At 59.1% G+C, this 12,528-nt stretch overlaps 4 protein-coding genes across 4 annotated transcripts; 2 read left to right on the top strand and 2 right to left on the bottom strand.

Annotated features, from left to right (window-relative positions):
• Nucleotides 1–7: 7 nt before the first annotated feature.
• BJ171DRAFT_502027 (uncharacterized protein) lies at nt 8–1,464 on the top strand (the record flags this gene model as incomplete). The annotated part of the gene is made up of 4 exons (XM_053110736.1): nt 8–338; nt 479–610; nt 716–836; nt 944–1,464. Coding segments are annotated over exons 1-4 (562 nt in total), but the record flags the coding sequence as incomplete, so codon positions are not given.
• Nucleotides 1,465–3,052, bottom strand: BJ171DRAFT_441625 (acyltransferase-domain-containing protein). The gene is made up of 2 exons (XM_053108079.1): nt 2,579–3,052; nt 1,465–2,476 (listed from the first exon to the last, which is right to left on the bottom strand). The coding sequence occupies exons 1-2, from the start codon at nt 2,979–2,981 to the stop codon at nt 1,743–1,745; spliced, it is 1,137 nt and encodes a 378-aa protein (XP_052967482.1). The 5' UTR covers nt 2,982–3,052; the 3' UTR covers nt 1,465–1,742.
• Nucleotides 3,053–3,275: 223 nt separating this feature from the next.
• On the top strand, nt 3,276–5,207 carry BJ171DRAFT_73101 (uncharacterized protein). The gene is made up of 4 exons (XM_053115860.1): nt 3,276–3,533; nt 3,722–4,566; nt 4,764–4,853; nt 5,007–5,207. Exons 1-4 carry the CDS (start codon nt 3,372–3,374, stop codon nt 5,074–5,076), a joined length of 1,167 nt encoding a protein of 388 aa, XP_052967481.1. The 5' UTR covers nt 3,276–3,371; the 3' UTR covers nt 5,077–5,207.
• A 539-nt stretch (nt 5,208–5,746) lies between these two features.
• BJ171DRAFT_423179 (uncharacterized protein) lies at nt 5,747–11,762 on the bottom strand (the record flags this gene model as incomplete). The annotated part of the gene is made up of 11 exons (XM_053107585.1): nt 5,747–5,952; nt 6,055–6,341; nt 6,501–7,423; nt 7,595–7,706; nt 7,761–8,159; nt 8,326–8,870; nt 9,015–9,531; nt 9,664–9,857; nt 10,014–10,479; nt 10,630–11,193; nt 11,260–11,762. 11 exons carry the CDS (start codon nt 11,760–11,762, stop codon nt 5,747–5,749), a joined length of 4,716 nt encoding a protein of 1,571 aa, XP_052967480.1.
• Nucleotides 11,763–12,528: the final 766 nt, after the last annotated feature.

Raw genomic sequence — 12,528 nt, 5'->3', positions numbered from 1 at the left:
CACGGCCCCCAAAAGCCAGGCCGAGCCAGGCCGCCGAGGTTGGCGAGAGGCGGATACCGACACCGATGGTGCATATCCAGCAGCATTGCGTTGCCGAGACCCCCGTCGTTGTTGGGAGCCTGCCTGGATCTCGATGGCCAGCCAGGGTCGTCCCTCAGGGGCCAGCCGGGCAGCCGCTGGAAGCAGATCCCAGGGTCCGGCTTCCCACGAAACATCGGCAGACGATATAATCGGGTGCGGGGCAGATGCGGTATCGCCGAGAGTCCATCGGCAAGATGGATCGCTACATACATTCGATTGTGGTCGCTGCGTTGTGTATCTCGCTTTCGCTTCGCGGCGTGGGTATCGACCGTAATCCGCTGCACACCTGTTGGACCCACTCTGTGCCCTGAGCCGTCATCGACGGCGCTATCCTCAGCAATACACATACTGACTCTGCTCTTGGCATCCATTTGCTGCTGCAATGTCCTGCGAGCAGATTCGGGCCGATGATGCCACCGGATATGACAAGTGCATATGCTACTGCTGCATCGATGCCACAAACTCGGTGCAAGCAACGTCGGCAAAGAAGTGCGATTTCAAGAACCTGCCTTCGGTGGGAGCGATTACGGTGGGCCACCTGTATCCTTGTTGCAGTTGACCCCACCGGCTGGTCCTGACAATGTTTCGCCTCGATCGATTCCCACCGCCCCTGGAAACCCTCTGGCACACTCAGATGTCGGCATCGGCGTCTGCCGATACATGCAACCAAGCAGCGTGCTATGGATCCTTTCCATTGTCCTGCCCTGTTCCGCCGAATCTGACTGGGTTTCGGGCGACATGCAACAGCTGCGCGAGTGAGTTGAACTGCACGGGAGGGAAGGGGCAAGCTCCGTCGGCAAATGGTTGTCGCAGGCGTGGGAGTATCAAACGTATTGACTACTTGCACGGTGTTTGGCCGAAGCCTCGTCCAATCCCCACGTCTCCCAGACACCCGGAAGCCCGGGGGCCGTGGGCAGCAGCGACATTACCGCAAGTACCGGCAACGCCAGCATCGTCAACAACCCATCGATTCAACAAGCATCCCTGAGCGGCGGTCGAGGCCGCAACCACCAAAGATCAAAGCTGGCCGCCTTTGCCCTCGTGCTCGCTCTGATCCTGTTTACGACGGGGATACTGATGTAGCCCGGAGTGCCGCCGTCCGATGCGGACAGTCGTTCCTGGTCGGCGATGGCCCATCGATCCCATGTGCATGAATGTCAGCTCATCCAGCGACCGAATTGCCGATGCTCAAATAGGCTGGCTGGACCAGAGCGGGACGACCTTGCTGTGCGCTGGCGTCGCATATGCAACTCCTCGAGTCGGCATGCCTTGATATCTGGTGGGTCGTGTAGTTGCGCACGATGAGAAGCGAGGACGAGCGGCCATAGACTGCTGCGGATCTACCCGCGCGACGGCCGGGTATCGACATGTGGACCAACGAGCGTTGTGGATGGCACTGCCCGAGAATAGAATGTGTATTCAGGAGTTCGAAGCAGATGGTCGTCGCTGTGGGAGCTGGGGGGGGGCTGCTAAGGCTTCGGTTGGTGTTCATGGGCGATAAGACCTGGGCATGACAATAGCCTGAACCGTGACGCTGACCAAGATCGCGAGCAGCGACGCCATCTTTGGATATGGATAGACAGTGTCATAACATGATGTTGGTAATGCTGCTGAATCGGTCATTACGTAGCATGCTTGGAGATGAATCAGATGCAGCGCTGCTACCACGCAGAGCGAGCGGCTCGAAACGCAAGCCATGCGAGCGCTGCCTCAGTGACGATCAGTGCGACCAGCTTGAGAGCGTCGGAGAGCGACGGCGCAACCGGGATTCTGAGCGAGCGTCCAGGGTTCTCGACAAACTGGCCGGTGGCGTGGAAGTGCTCTATCAGCTTGTCCTTGTCCTGGAATCGGCCGAGAAGCCACTCGGAAAAGCGACTCTCGCCGTCCTCAAGAGAGTCGCGGGACTCGGCTTCGGTGAAGCCAGGGATGGACGCGACCTCGAATCTACTGACATGGATAAAGACCCTGGCCGGACCGGTGCCTTTGAGGAAAACGTCGAGGATCGGGTATTTGTCGTAGGGACAGTCGCCCGGCTTGATGCCGTCGTAGACGATGGTGCAGTCGTAGAGATGACGGAGGGGTGCCTTTGAACGACCAGCGGTGCTGGTGGCGGTCCGCGTACCTTGCCCCCGGAGAGCGTTCAGGCTGGTCCACAAGCCCGTAATCCTGGGGACGAGGACGAATCGAGGATGCTCCCATGGATATCCGGCCTTGGCGTGGTAACTTCTCGACTTTTCGGAGGTGTCGGAGGTGATTACGGTGCCCTCAGGGAAGAAGATGAGCTCGGTCGGGAGTGGATCGCGGCGAGCCCGCTCGAGAGAGCTTACGAGTTCATCGCGGTCTTCTGCCCACTTGCGCTTCAAAAAGATGAACTCAAAGAACTGCATTCCCCATCCTGGAGGCAAGCCGTGATATTAATACATGTCACGGGTGCCGGGGCACAGCAGCTGTCGACATCTCCGTCAGCCCGGGAAGTGGATGGCGGTCGTCCGCATACCTACAACCGGTATGTTTCTGAGGCTTCTTTTGAGGACAATCTTGACGTCGCCGTGGGCATTGCGCAGATGCGCCCAGGCCCACAAGTACATCCAGTCCGTGTAAATCTGGTGGTTGGCGATCACGACCGAGTCGCCGGGGTGCAGGGAGTCGGTCCTCCAGGCCTCCCAGTCGCCAGTCAAGACGAGCTCGACAGGGGACAGCAGCGCAAGCACGGAAAGCATGCATGTCACCCACAATCGCTGGGACTCCCGGATGCACAGGCGGTAGATGAGCTTTGTGGCTGGCACAAGCGCGAGCGGCAGGACAACGAACTGGGCCAGATTGACGGCGACGGACGAGAGGTCAAACACCAGCACAAACACAATGAGCCGCAGAAGGAACTCGGGCGTCGAGACGGCCATGGCGAGCAGCGGCAGTGGTAGCAGAGCCCGGCAGGACGCAATGTCGAGGCCAATGTCCAGATGGATGTCGAGATGAGCAGCCGCGAGGGGCCGGAGTAAATTGATAGTGGGAGATAAATCGGACACGTTCTCGTCTCGCCGCGCCTCGCCGCGCCTCGCTTCGTCTCGCTTCGTCTCGCTTGTCGCCGCGCCACGACTGCGCATGCGCAGCAGATGCTTGCACGTGGTCGGAGACATCGGCTCCGCGGCCAGGTGACCCGTCACCAGCCCCGGCCGTTGTCCGGCTGCGTCATCCGTCTCCATCCACCTCCCGCCCACCCATCCATCGCATCTATCACATCCATCGCCTCCGTCCCGCTTTCACACCGCCGCTGCTGCACACTCGACGCCATGCCGTCCTCGTCCGTCTTTGTCTATGCCCTCGTTGCGGGCATGCTCTTCACCGGCACGGTGAACACCATCCTGAACAAGTACCAGGTTCTGCAGTGCGTCGAGAATTGCGACGACCCCGATGCGTCCCAGCGAAAGTACTTTGAGCAGCCCATCTGGCAGGTCCGTCTCCTCGCGATGCGTGGGCATGCTGTGCAGCAGCAAGAGCTGTGGCCGACAGACTCCATCGGCAGTCAATGCTGGTGATTTCCTCGACTGTTGCTGATCGTCCGTGACCGATCCTTGGCTCGCGCTGCCGATCTAACCGCCATTGTTCCGCAACCTCCCTCTGTCTGCCGTGTGCGATGTAGACGCTGAATATGTTCATCGGCGAGGCTCTGTGTCTTCTGGTCTACTACATCAGTCTGTACTCCGAGTCCGCCAAGTCTTCGCCCGCGGTCTCGTCGCATTCGTCCATCATCCATCCCGATGACCACGAAGAGGCAGGAGTCGTGGGCACCTCTGCCGCTGGCGAGTCTACTCCCCTGATCAGCGCCCACGAGGACGGCGCTGCCCCTGCGCCTGCCATGACGGGCTGGCAGAACTTCTTGCTTTGGCTCCCAACCCTCTGTGACATGACATCAACCACCCTGATGAGTGTCGGCCTCATCTACATCTCGGCATCGGTCTACCAGATGCTCCGTGGATCCGTCGTTCTGTTTACCGGAACGTTCTCTGTTCTGTTCCTGGGCCACCGTCACCCCCTCCACCGATGGATTGCCCTCTGCTTGGTCTTCATCGGCGTTGGCTTGGTCGGAGCAAGCAGCATCCTCGATGGCGAGCGCGTGTCCGGATCCTGGCTGGGCTTCTTCCTCGTTGTCTTTGCCCAGATCTTCACGGCAACTCAGTTTGTGATCGAAGAGAAGATTATGAGCTCGTTTGAGGTCCCGGCGCTCAAGGCCGTCGGCTTGGAGGGCACCTTTGGCTTCGTCACAACCCTGGGTCTCATGCCCATCCTCTACTACACCATCGGCAAGAGCGGTCCTCCCGGCAACTTTTTCGATCTGCCCGTTGGATACCAGCAGGTCTTTGGCACCCCGGCCGTTCTCACTGCCGCCGTCGGTATCATCTTTTCGATTGCCTTCTTCAACTGGTTTGGTCTCTCGGTGACCAAGACCCTCAGCGCCACCTCGCGATCCACGATCGACACTTGCCGGTGAGCTGGATGATCGAGATGCGGCCTGTGCTGTGCGCCAAAAAGCTGCCCTGTGTCTGCCTGTCCCGCCCCCCGCCTCCCTCTTTGAATGCTCCTGTGCACGCCCCCGTTGTCGCATCCGCCAGGATGTGAGTACACCTGAAGTGCCTCTGGCATCAGAGACTGATTCGCTGACGTTGTGTATATGGGCCCAACAGCACGCTGTTCATCTGGATTGTGAGCTTGGCTCTTGGCTGGGAGAGCTTCAAGTGGCTGCAGGTCTTGGGATTCATTGTCTTGATCTACGGGTATGTTATCCTGCTCGTGGCTCCATGCGAGATCTTGGACTGATGCACTTGCTTGCTCTGGTGTGGGCAATGTGCTTGCATGCTCATCGGCGCCGGCGAAACCATCAGCATCCGGCACTGACCCTGCGTACCAAACCATCCCCTGCCAAACAGCACATTTGTGTTCAATGACGTCGTTCAGCTGCCCTTCCTCGGCAGCGGCCATGAGAGCCACTCCGACTGAGCAGTGGCGTGATCGTGGGAGAGCTTCTGCCAGGTCCCTCCCTCCCAGTATACAGTTTGTCTGCAAAGATCGCAATGCCTTATTTCCGTTTCGTTGGACTTGGCATATGCTTCTCCCTATACACTCGCCAGAATATTTCACCCTGGCCCGCCATCGTGTCAGCCAAGGATGGGCCCGATTCGGCCATAAAATACTGAGTAAGGTGGCTTCAGGAAATACAAACACGCCAATACTCCTTACCACGCCCAGGCTGCGGTCAAATCAGCAGCACGACATGTTGCGCGCGGAGCCTTGGTAGCCATCTCGGGACTCTGGGGTGCCCCTATTTTTCATTTTGTGAGCGCGGTAAAAACACATCAACGAGGGGGGCAAAGACAGACAAATGGGATCGCGTTTGGGCGGACGGAAACAAGCAGGTGAATCAAAAAGCACAGTAAAGGAAGGAGAGAAGGAAAGAGAGAGAAAGAGAGGACAAGACAAGCAAAAAACGGCAGCTCGATGGGATATAGTATGTGAGAGGTAGTAAGGAAGGGTGCTCAGCGGGGAGGGGAAGGGAGCAAAGCCGATGCCGCTTGACCAACGCAAAGACATGAGTGCCATCGAGGAGGCGGGGCAGGCCATTCGGCAGCACTGCGTCTGGGGGTGCAGGCTGGCGCACACGGTGATTGCCCTACAACGAGTTTGTGCTGTCTCGCTCGCTCAACAGCGAGCCGAGAACATTCAGCAGACTTTCCTTCGTCACGGGTTTGGAGATGCAAAAGTCAAAGTTCTGGGAGGCGGCGGTGCTCACGTTGCCCGAAGTAACCCCGACGACGGGAGTGGACTGGTTGACGTTGTTGGTGGTTTTGATCATGCGGGCAGCAAGCTCTCCGTCCACTGGAAGATGTTGCGTAACGATGGCGTGAGTTTGGCTGCTGCACTGCATTCTGTCCGCAGCGACAGACACCACGGCCTCTCCCACTTGCCCGTCATGCTTACCGATTGGCATTTCGATGTCCATGAAGATGATGTCGAATCTGACGTCGCCCATCACACACCGGAGCGCCTCCTCGCCGTTGTAGACCATCACGCAGCGGCCATTAAACTTGGAGAGGAGTCCTTCCAGGATCTTGCAGCTCACGGGGTTGTCGTCGACGACCAGCGCATCGAACCCGCGGGCAGGGAGCAATCCACTGTTCTGCGAAGTCAGCGAGGCGCGGGTGCTCGAGCCTCCGGACTGGAAAGTCGCCGAGCTCGCAACGCCGCTCTCCATGTCGGACATGCTGCTCTTGGTATGCAGAATGTGCTGCTTGGCCTGACTCAGGTACATCTGGTGGGGCGAGCTTGCAGCATCACGCTCGCTTTCGCGCGCCTCCAGGACAGGGAACCGAGCCGACGTAACCGAGGAGGTCTCAAAGAGTCTGTTGGGCGTCTCGGTGCGCAACCCCAGGTTCGAAGGTGCGCCGCTGGCTGACCCAAGCGACTGTGTCCTCAGTCTGGACGGCAGGGAGTTGCGTCGGGGCTGCTCCATAAGCCGCTGCTTGACCTTCAGCGGAGTGCCGACGGCTCCGTTTCCAAAGAGATCCGAGGTGCTCCCATGGACCGTGGCATCGAGCAGCTCCATTTTGGGCGACGACGGTGCTTTCACAGATGTTTCGGGCTCAAGCCCCTCCTTGGAATCGGCTCGGGGCGGCAGACGGGCCACAGGCTCGAGAGGGGAGGCCCGCGGAAGCGTGAGGCGGCTCGGCAGATTCGAGGCGCCAGAAAGCGACTTTGTGCGAGCACGTTCCGTCTTGATCTCCATGTCTGACCGGATCTTCTTGACCAGATCGCTGTTGGCTTTCTCGAGCAGCGGCAGGTTCTTGTAGACAAACTCGCCAAAGTCGGGCTTCTCCTCGCCAGGGGCGTCGTCTTGTGTCGTCTCTTCATCCTTGGGAATCACCCTCTCGGTCAGCTCCAGATCGACGCGCTCCTCTGCTGGGCCTACTCCGGGCTTGGCTTGGTCCTCGGCGTCCACATCGCTTGGCTTCTTGGTGCCGGCACCACGATCGTCAAAGTAGTCCGTGTCTTCGGGGTTGGAAGGCTTCGGCACAAAGTTGGCCTCGGCGTGCTCGAGCTTCTCCCAATCGATGTCATGGAACCACGGATGCGCTCGGACCTCTTGCGAGCCGTGGGTGCCGAGACGGGACTCAATCTCCGTGCACATCAGCCGCTCCATCAGATCGCGCGCTTCGGGAGAGATGTCGACCGAGTCTTCCATCCAGTCGATCGAGCGTGCAAGAATATTGGCGAACACCTCGGTCGGAGATGGCGCGTGGAACGGCGGAAGCCCAAACAGGAATTCGTAGAGAATAACACCGAGTGCCCACTATGCCATGAGAAAGGGGCCGCGTCGGGGCAGATCAACAGCACGGGAGTCGTTAGAACAGCTCCTGTCAGACACGGCTACGTCGGATCGCACGAGCACTCTGCAGCATCGGGACAAGGTGCTGTCGCAGAAGAAGCAGGCCACCACAATATGAGTGGCCCTAAAGCTTACCCAGTCGACCGAGGCATCTTGTCCGAGACCAAGAATGCTCTCTGGCGCCAAATAGTCAGGCGTTCCGACAAAGCGCTTGTCTTTGGGGTCATCCGGCTGCTCCGCCAGGCGACTGCCGATCATGCCTGTGCCGGCATTCGAAGGCCAGTCTATCGAGCCGATCGACATTGTTGAAGCCACAGACGACCGTCGGCTGTGGGCCTTCATGTATGAGTTGGCTGGGGAGTTGAGGAGATAGTCCGCTGCCTTGAGCGGACTGGCCGACATCTGCGGCTGCGCGATGACGGACGAGAGCATTGACTGAGCCGGTTGCATGAGCTGCGTGACGGGCGTCGATGACATCGAGATTGGCAGCTTGGCTGGAGACAGCACAGGCGACATGAATGCGGCGGGTCCGAGGCTGTTGCTTGAAAGCGTGCGGTCCATCGCGGGCGACGACGAGTTCCAGACATTGTCGCAGACGCCTCGAGCGCGCCGTCCGAGGAAACCGACTCGGGAAAGACCAAAATCGGTCAGCTTGACATGGCCGCTTTGATCGATCAGAAGATTGTCGGGCTTGAGATCGCTGGGTGAGAGATGTGAATCTGTTAGCGCGACTGGTCCGCAACAAGTCTCCCGTTCAGTCCGACCCGGCGATTAAGGCAGCATGGTATCATCACCAGCATCGCGCTGCATTCTACGCTGCACGGCACAAAGACTCTTGGCCGCCCGGCGATCCAAAAAGCACCTACCGATGGACAATGCCGCGCGAGTGCAGAAACTCCAGGCCAAGCACGACCTCGGCAATGTACTGCTTGGCCCACTTCTCGTCCAGAGAGCCCGAGTTCTTGATGAGGGCCGCCAGATCGCCGCCGTTGAGATACTCCATTACAAGATATAGGTTATCTTTGCTCTGGAAGCTGTAGTAAAGCTTGACTACATACGGACTATCGAGTTGGGTAAGGATCATTCGCTCAGCCTTGATATTCATAACCTGGTTCTTGGCAATCATATCGGCCTTTTTCAGCACCTTGATTGCATAGTAGTCGCCCGTGATCTTCTTGCGCGCCAGATACACAGATCCAAAGGCTCCTTTGGAGATGGGCTTGACGATCTCATAGTCCTTGATGCTGGGCACACTCCGCTGTGTTGGGATGGACGAGGTGCTTCCAAAGGAGGTGCCGAGAAGCGCCGCCGATGGTGAAGGAAGGGCAGAGTCGAGCATATCTCGAGTCGGGGAGCTGTGGTCGCTCCGGGGGATGTTGAGCGAGCTGCTCGATCCAAGAAAGGCAGCGAGCTTGCTGGTTCGCTTGGGCGTGGTTGTGTGCGGCGAGGTGATGACTTCGACATCCATGGTGCGATTTGTGCTGACAAACATGCGCGAGCGCGGTAGGCCCAGCTTCTGCTGCGTGCTGTTGCCGCTGCTGACGATGGCAGCGACCAGCTTTGTGGCTTCGATGCGCTCGTGGGTCTCCTCTGCCGGCTTGGTCTTTCGTCGGCCGAGCGATCTTGGTGTGTTTTCTGGGGCGTGCTCGGTCGGAGGGTTGGCGGACTTGTCGGCGCCAGAGAGTCCCGACTGTGCAATATCACCCTCTGCGGCTGTTACTGTAGGCGTGGTGTTGTGGGGGGCAGGGGGTTTGCTTGTGGAGACGGCGGCGGCGGATGCTGTGATGGAAATCGGGAACGGAATGGATGATGATAGTGGGGGCAGAGTCGTAGCTGTCTCAGCCACGGAGCTCAAGCCTGGGGGGTGAATCTTGGTCGAGCTAGTCGACGCGGCCAAGGCAAGAGCCGAGCCCGCGGCTGGAACTGGAGCCAGGGGTAGGGCAGGTAGTACTGTGGGGGCCGGGGTGACTACCGGGGCTGTGATTGCAATCGGGACGGGGTTTGCCAAAGTTGAGGTCGGATCCACAGCCGGCAGCAAACCAGCCTTTGAAGCAGTCTGGTGGGCCAGAGCACTCTCGGTCGCTGGCAAAGGAGCGACCGGGTTTGCGCCATCCTCCACGACATCCGAACGAGATTCGGCAGGGTAGCTGGCGCCGTCCTTGCTTGTAACAGAGCCAGCACCCTCGGACTTGATCGAGTCCGACGAGTCGGCCTCATCGTCCTGGGCAAGGTCGTCGTCTTGGCCCGAGGCAAGTTCCCAGGCATCCTTGAGGGCACCCGCCTCCACGCCCAGCTCAAACTTCATCTGTTCCTCGCGTTCGACCGACTCGCGATACCGAGCCGAGTCCGACTTCATCTTCTCGATGTTGTCGCGCTTGCGGGTCGTCAGGACCTCGACCTCCTTGCTGAGCTCGTAGATTGAATACCCGAGCTCCACAACAACAGAGTCGAGGTTGGAGGCCTCTTCGGTCATGAAGATATTGGAAAAGTTGGTGGAGGCCAGTTTGGAAATGTCCAGTGGCTGGAACTCGGTGCCAGGCGGGCAAATCCACACGCTCTGTCTGCGGGCGTTAACAGCAGCAGCGCCGGAATTGGCGTTCTCCGGCTCATTAGCCTGTGTCTCGGTAGCGTCCGCCTCGGTCGGCAGTGGTGGCGAGGGTTCGGCAGGATCAAGCGCGTTCGGCATCGGCACGCTGAGAGAGCGCTCGATGGCATCCGTCATATCGGTCAAGTGCTGGATCAGGCGGAACAGGAACGAAATGTACGAGTAATGGTCGCTCCTCTCGAGGACGCTGCGGCGGGGGCTTGTCTTTTCGAGCTCGGCGAGGTCGGCTTGAGCCTTTTCCTTTTCGGATAGGAGAGCCTTCTTCTGGTTGGCACATTCGCTCTTGAGGTCCTTGATCTGGTCGTTCAGGAGAACAGTGTCCATCTCGACGCGGTGGACCTCCGAGCAAATCGAGGTATGCTCTTCGAACAGGGGTGCAGGCACGGACCGCTCGCAGATATGACACAGCACGAGGCTGATGGTGGTGCTCTCCAGGGAAGATGTGTCCGACTGCGTTTCGTGCACCAGGTCGTCACGGCTTGGTGACGGAGGATCAACCTGCAGCTGAGGGACTGTTGCCGGACTCAACGAATCCTTCGACTCGATTCTGGCGGCCGGCAGACACAGGGAGGAGTCGGGCAAATCGGCCGGCTTGGGCGACACCACAGCCTTGGGGCTTTCGGCCTCGGGGGCTGACTCGGCATAGTCCGAGTCGGTGTCATAGGGAATGTAATTGTCATAGTCCTCGCTGTCGGATGAGTGGATGTCGTTCCATTCGTCGCCGAGCAGACCGGTCGGGCGCACGATCCAAATGGCACTTTTCTTGAGATCGGTGCCGCGCTCGTAGAGAATCATGCCCTTGCCTTCCATCTGCAGCATGCGGCCGTCCGCGCGCCGCGCCTTGAACTGGATTTCGCTCGCGTCGGATTGGTCTCCCAGCGAGAGACTCACGGTGGCGTCCAGGAGAATGCTTTTGTCGTCGTCCAGGAGGAACGGGATGCGCTCGACGCCGACAATCTCTGTAATCTCGTATTCAAACACAAGCTTGCACACCGGGCTGATGTAGGTGACGACGCCATCGATGCCGACTTCCATCAGAACGTTCAGGCTCTGCGATTCGTTTGCGGCATCTCGCAGCTCCATCAAGCTCAGCTCCTCGGGCTTGACAGTGGACATGAGCGACATCTGACTGGGCTGCGTGCGGAGCATCGAGACGGACTGTCGCTTCAAGTCTGACTGAGACTGCAGGAACGACGAGCGCTGATTGTGGACCCGCCGCGGTCGCGATCCATCCGGGAATCGCCCTGTATCTTCAAACAGAGCATTGTCCGTATCGGTGTTGGTCATGTCTGTTTCATCGCCGTCGCTGGTTTCAAAGCCCATGCCGACGTCACGCGCAGGCTTGGCTCGATATCCAGCGCGATCGCCTCGGGAGGTGTACTTGTCCGAGGATGGGCCGCGTTCAGTCTGGCTAGCGCGAGTCACGTATCCGATGACCTTGCCGTCTTCTTCAAAGTGCTCAACCAGCCGAGCGACGCTGGCAAAGACGATAAGCAGCCGAATGATGTACTTTTTGCAATCCCACTCCGGGTTGGCGTCCCACAGACTCCGCAGAGTGTGGATGCGGTCGTATACGTCCTTGCATGTGCCGGGAATCATCAAGGTGGCGAGGTCCATGTCGATGATGTCCGTGGCAATGGCGATCAGCTCCGTCAGGGCCGTTATGAAGGGCGATATTTGGTAGTCATCGTCGGACATTGGAGGGAGTATGCTAGACGGCGTGAAAGACTGGCTGAGCTTGGTCGGGATGATGCGGGGCGAGCGACTGGGGTATCCGGCTGATGGAGCCCAAGGCAAGACAGGCAAGGCATGTTGCACGCATGGCCAGATCATGCAGCACGCGAGCCCCGGTTGGTTGTGGAGCAAAGTTGGTAGTCATAGTTAGAGTTGCGTTGGCATTCGATCCGGTACCGACCAGCAAACAGAACCGACGGCCGAGTACAACCATGAGCGGTTGCCGTTGCGACACAAACGAGCAGCCACGAAGACTCCCAACACCGGCTCTCGAGCGAGCCCCCACTACTTCTTGGCAGGCACATTCGGTCGAGCGGGTACACAAACCTTCGATGGTATTGAGCTTCTGCGCCAAGGCGGTCGCTGACGGAGCGCTCTCAGGCACGGCTTGCGCGCCCTCGGGGAGCAGTTGCGGGCTTCCGGTGAGATTAATGCACGAGACTGAGGCCTCGCTCGCCTGATCCTGAGGCCCACGCGACGACAGCGACGTGGGCTCGTTCGAGAGAGACAGCAACGAGGGCATTTCGCTCAGGGCGACATCCTTTCCGGCTTCAGAGAGAGATCGGCCAGAGATATTCATTGTCACCGAGAGCGGCGAGCTGGGGGGTGGAGTGTGGAATCCGCTCATGGACCAACTCGATCCCCGTCGATGGAAATACTCGGTTCGCGAGCGCGACACGACGCTTGCACGGTTGCTGGTATGCGTGGTCGCCGATTCAGCGTTGGGGTC

Source organism: Polychytrium aggregatum (genome assembly GCF_025602895.1).
Source record: "Polychytrium aggregatum strain JEL109 chromosome Unknown BJ171scaffold_15, whole genome shotgun sequence".
NCBI classification, from domain to species: domain Eukaryota; kingdom Fungi; phylum Chytridiomycota; class Chytridiomycetes; order Polychytriales; genus Polychytrium; species Polychytrium aggregatum.
This window is presented reverse-complemented; position numbering and strand designations above follow the sequence as displayed.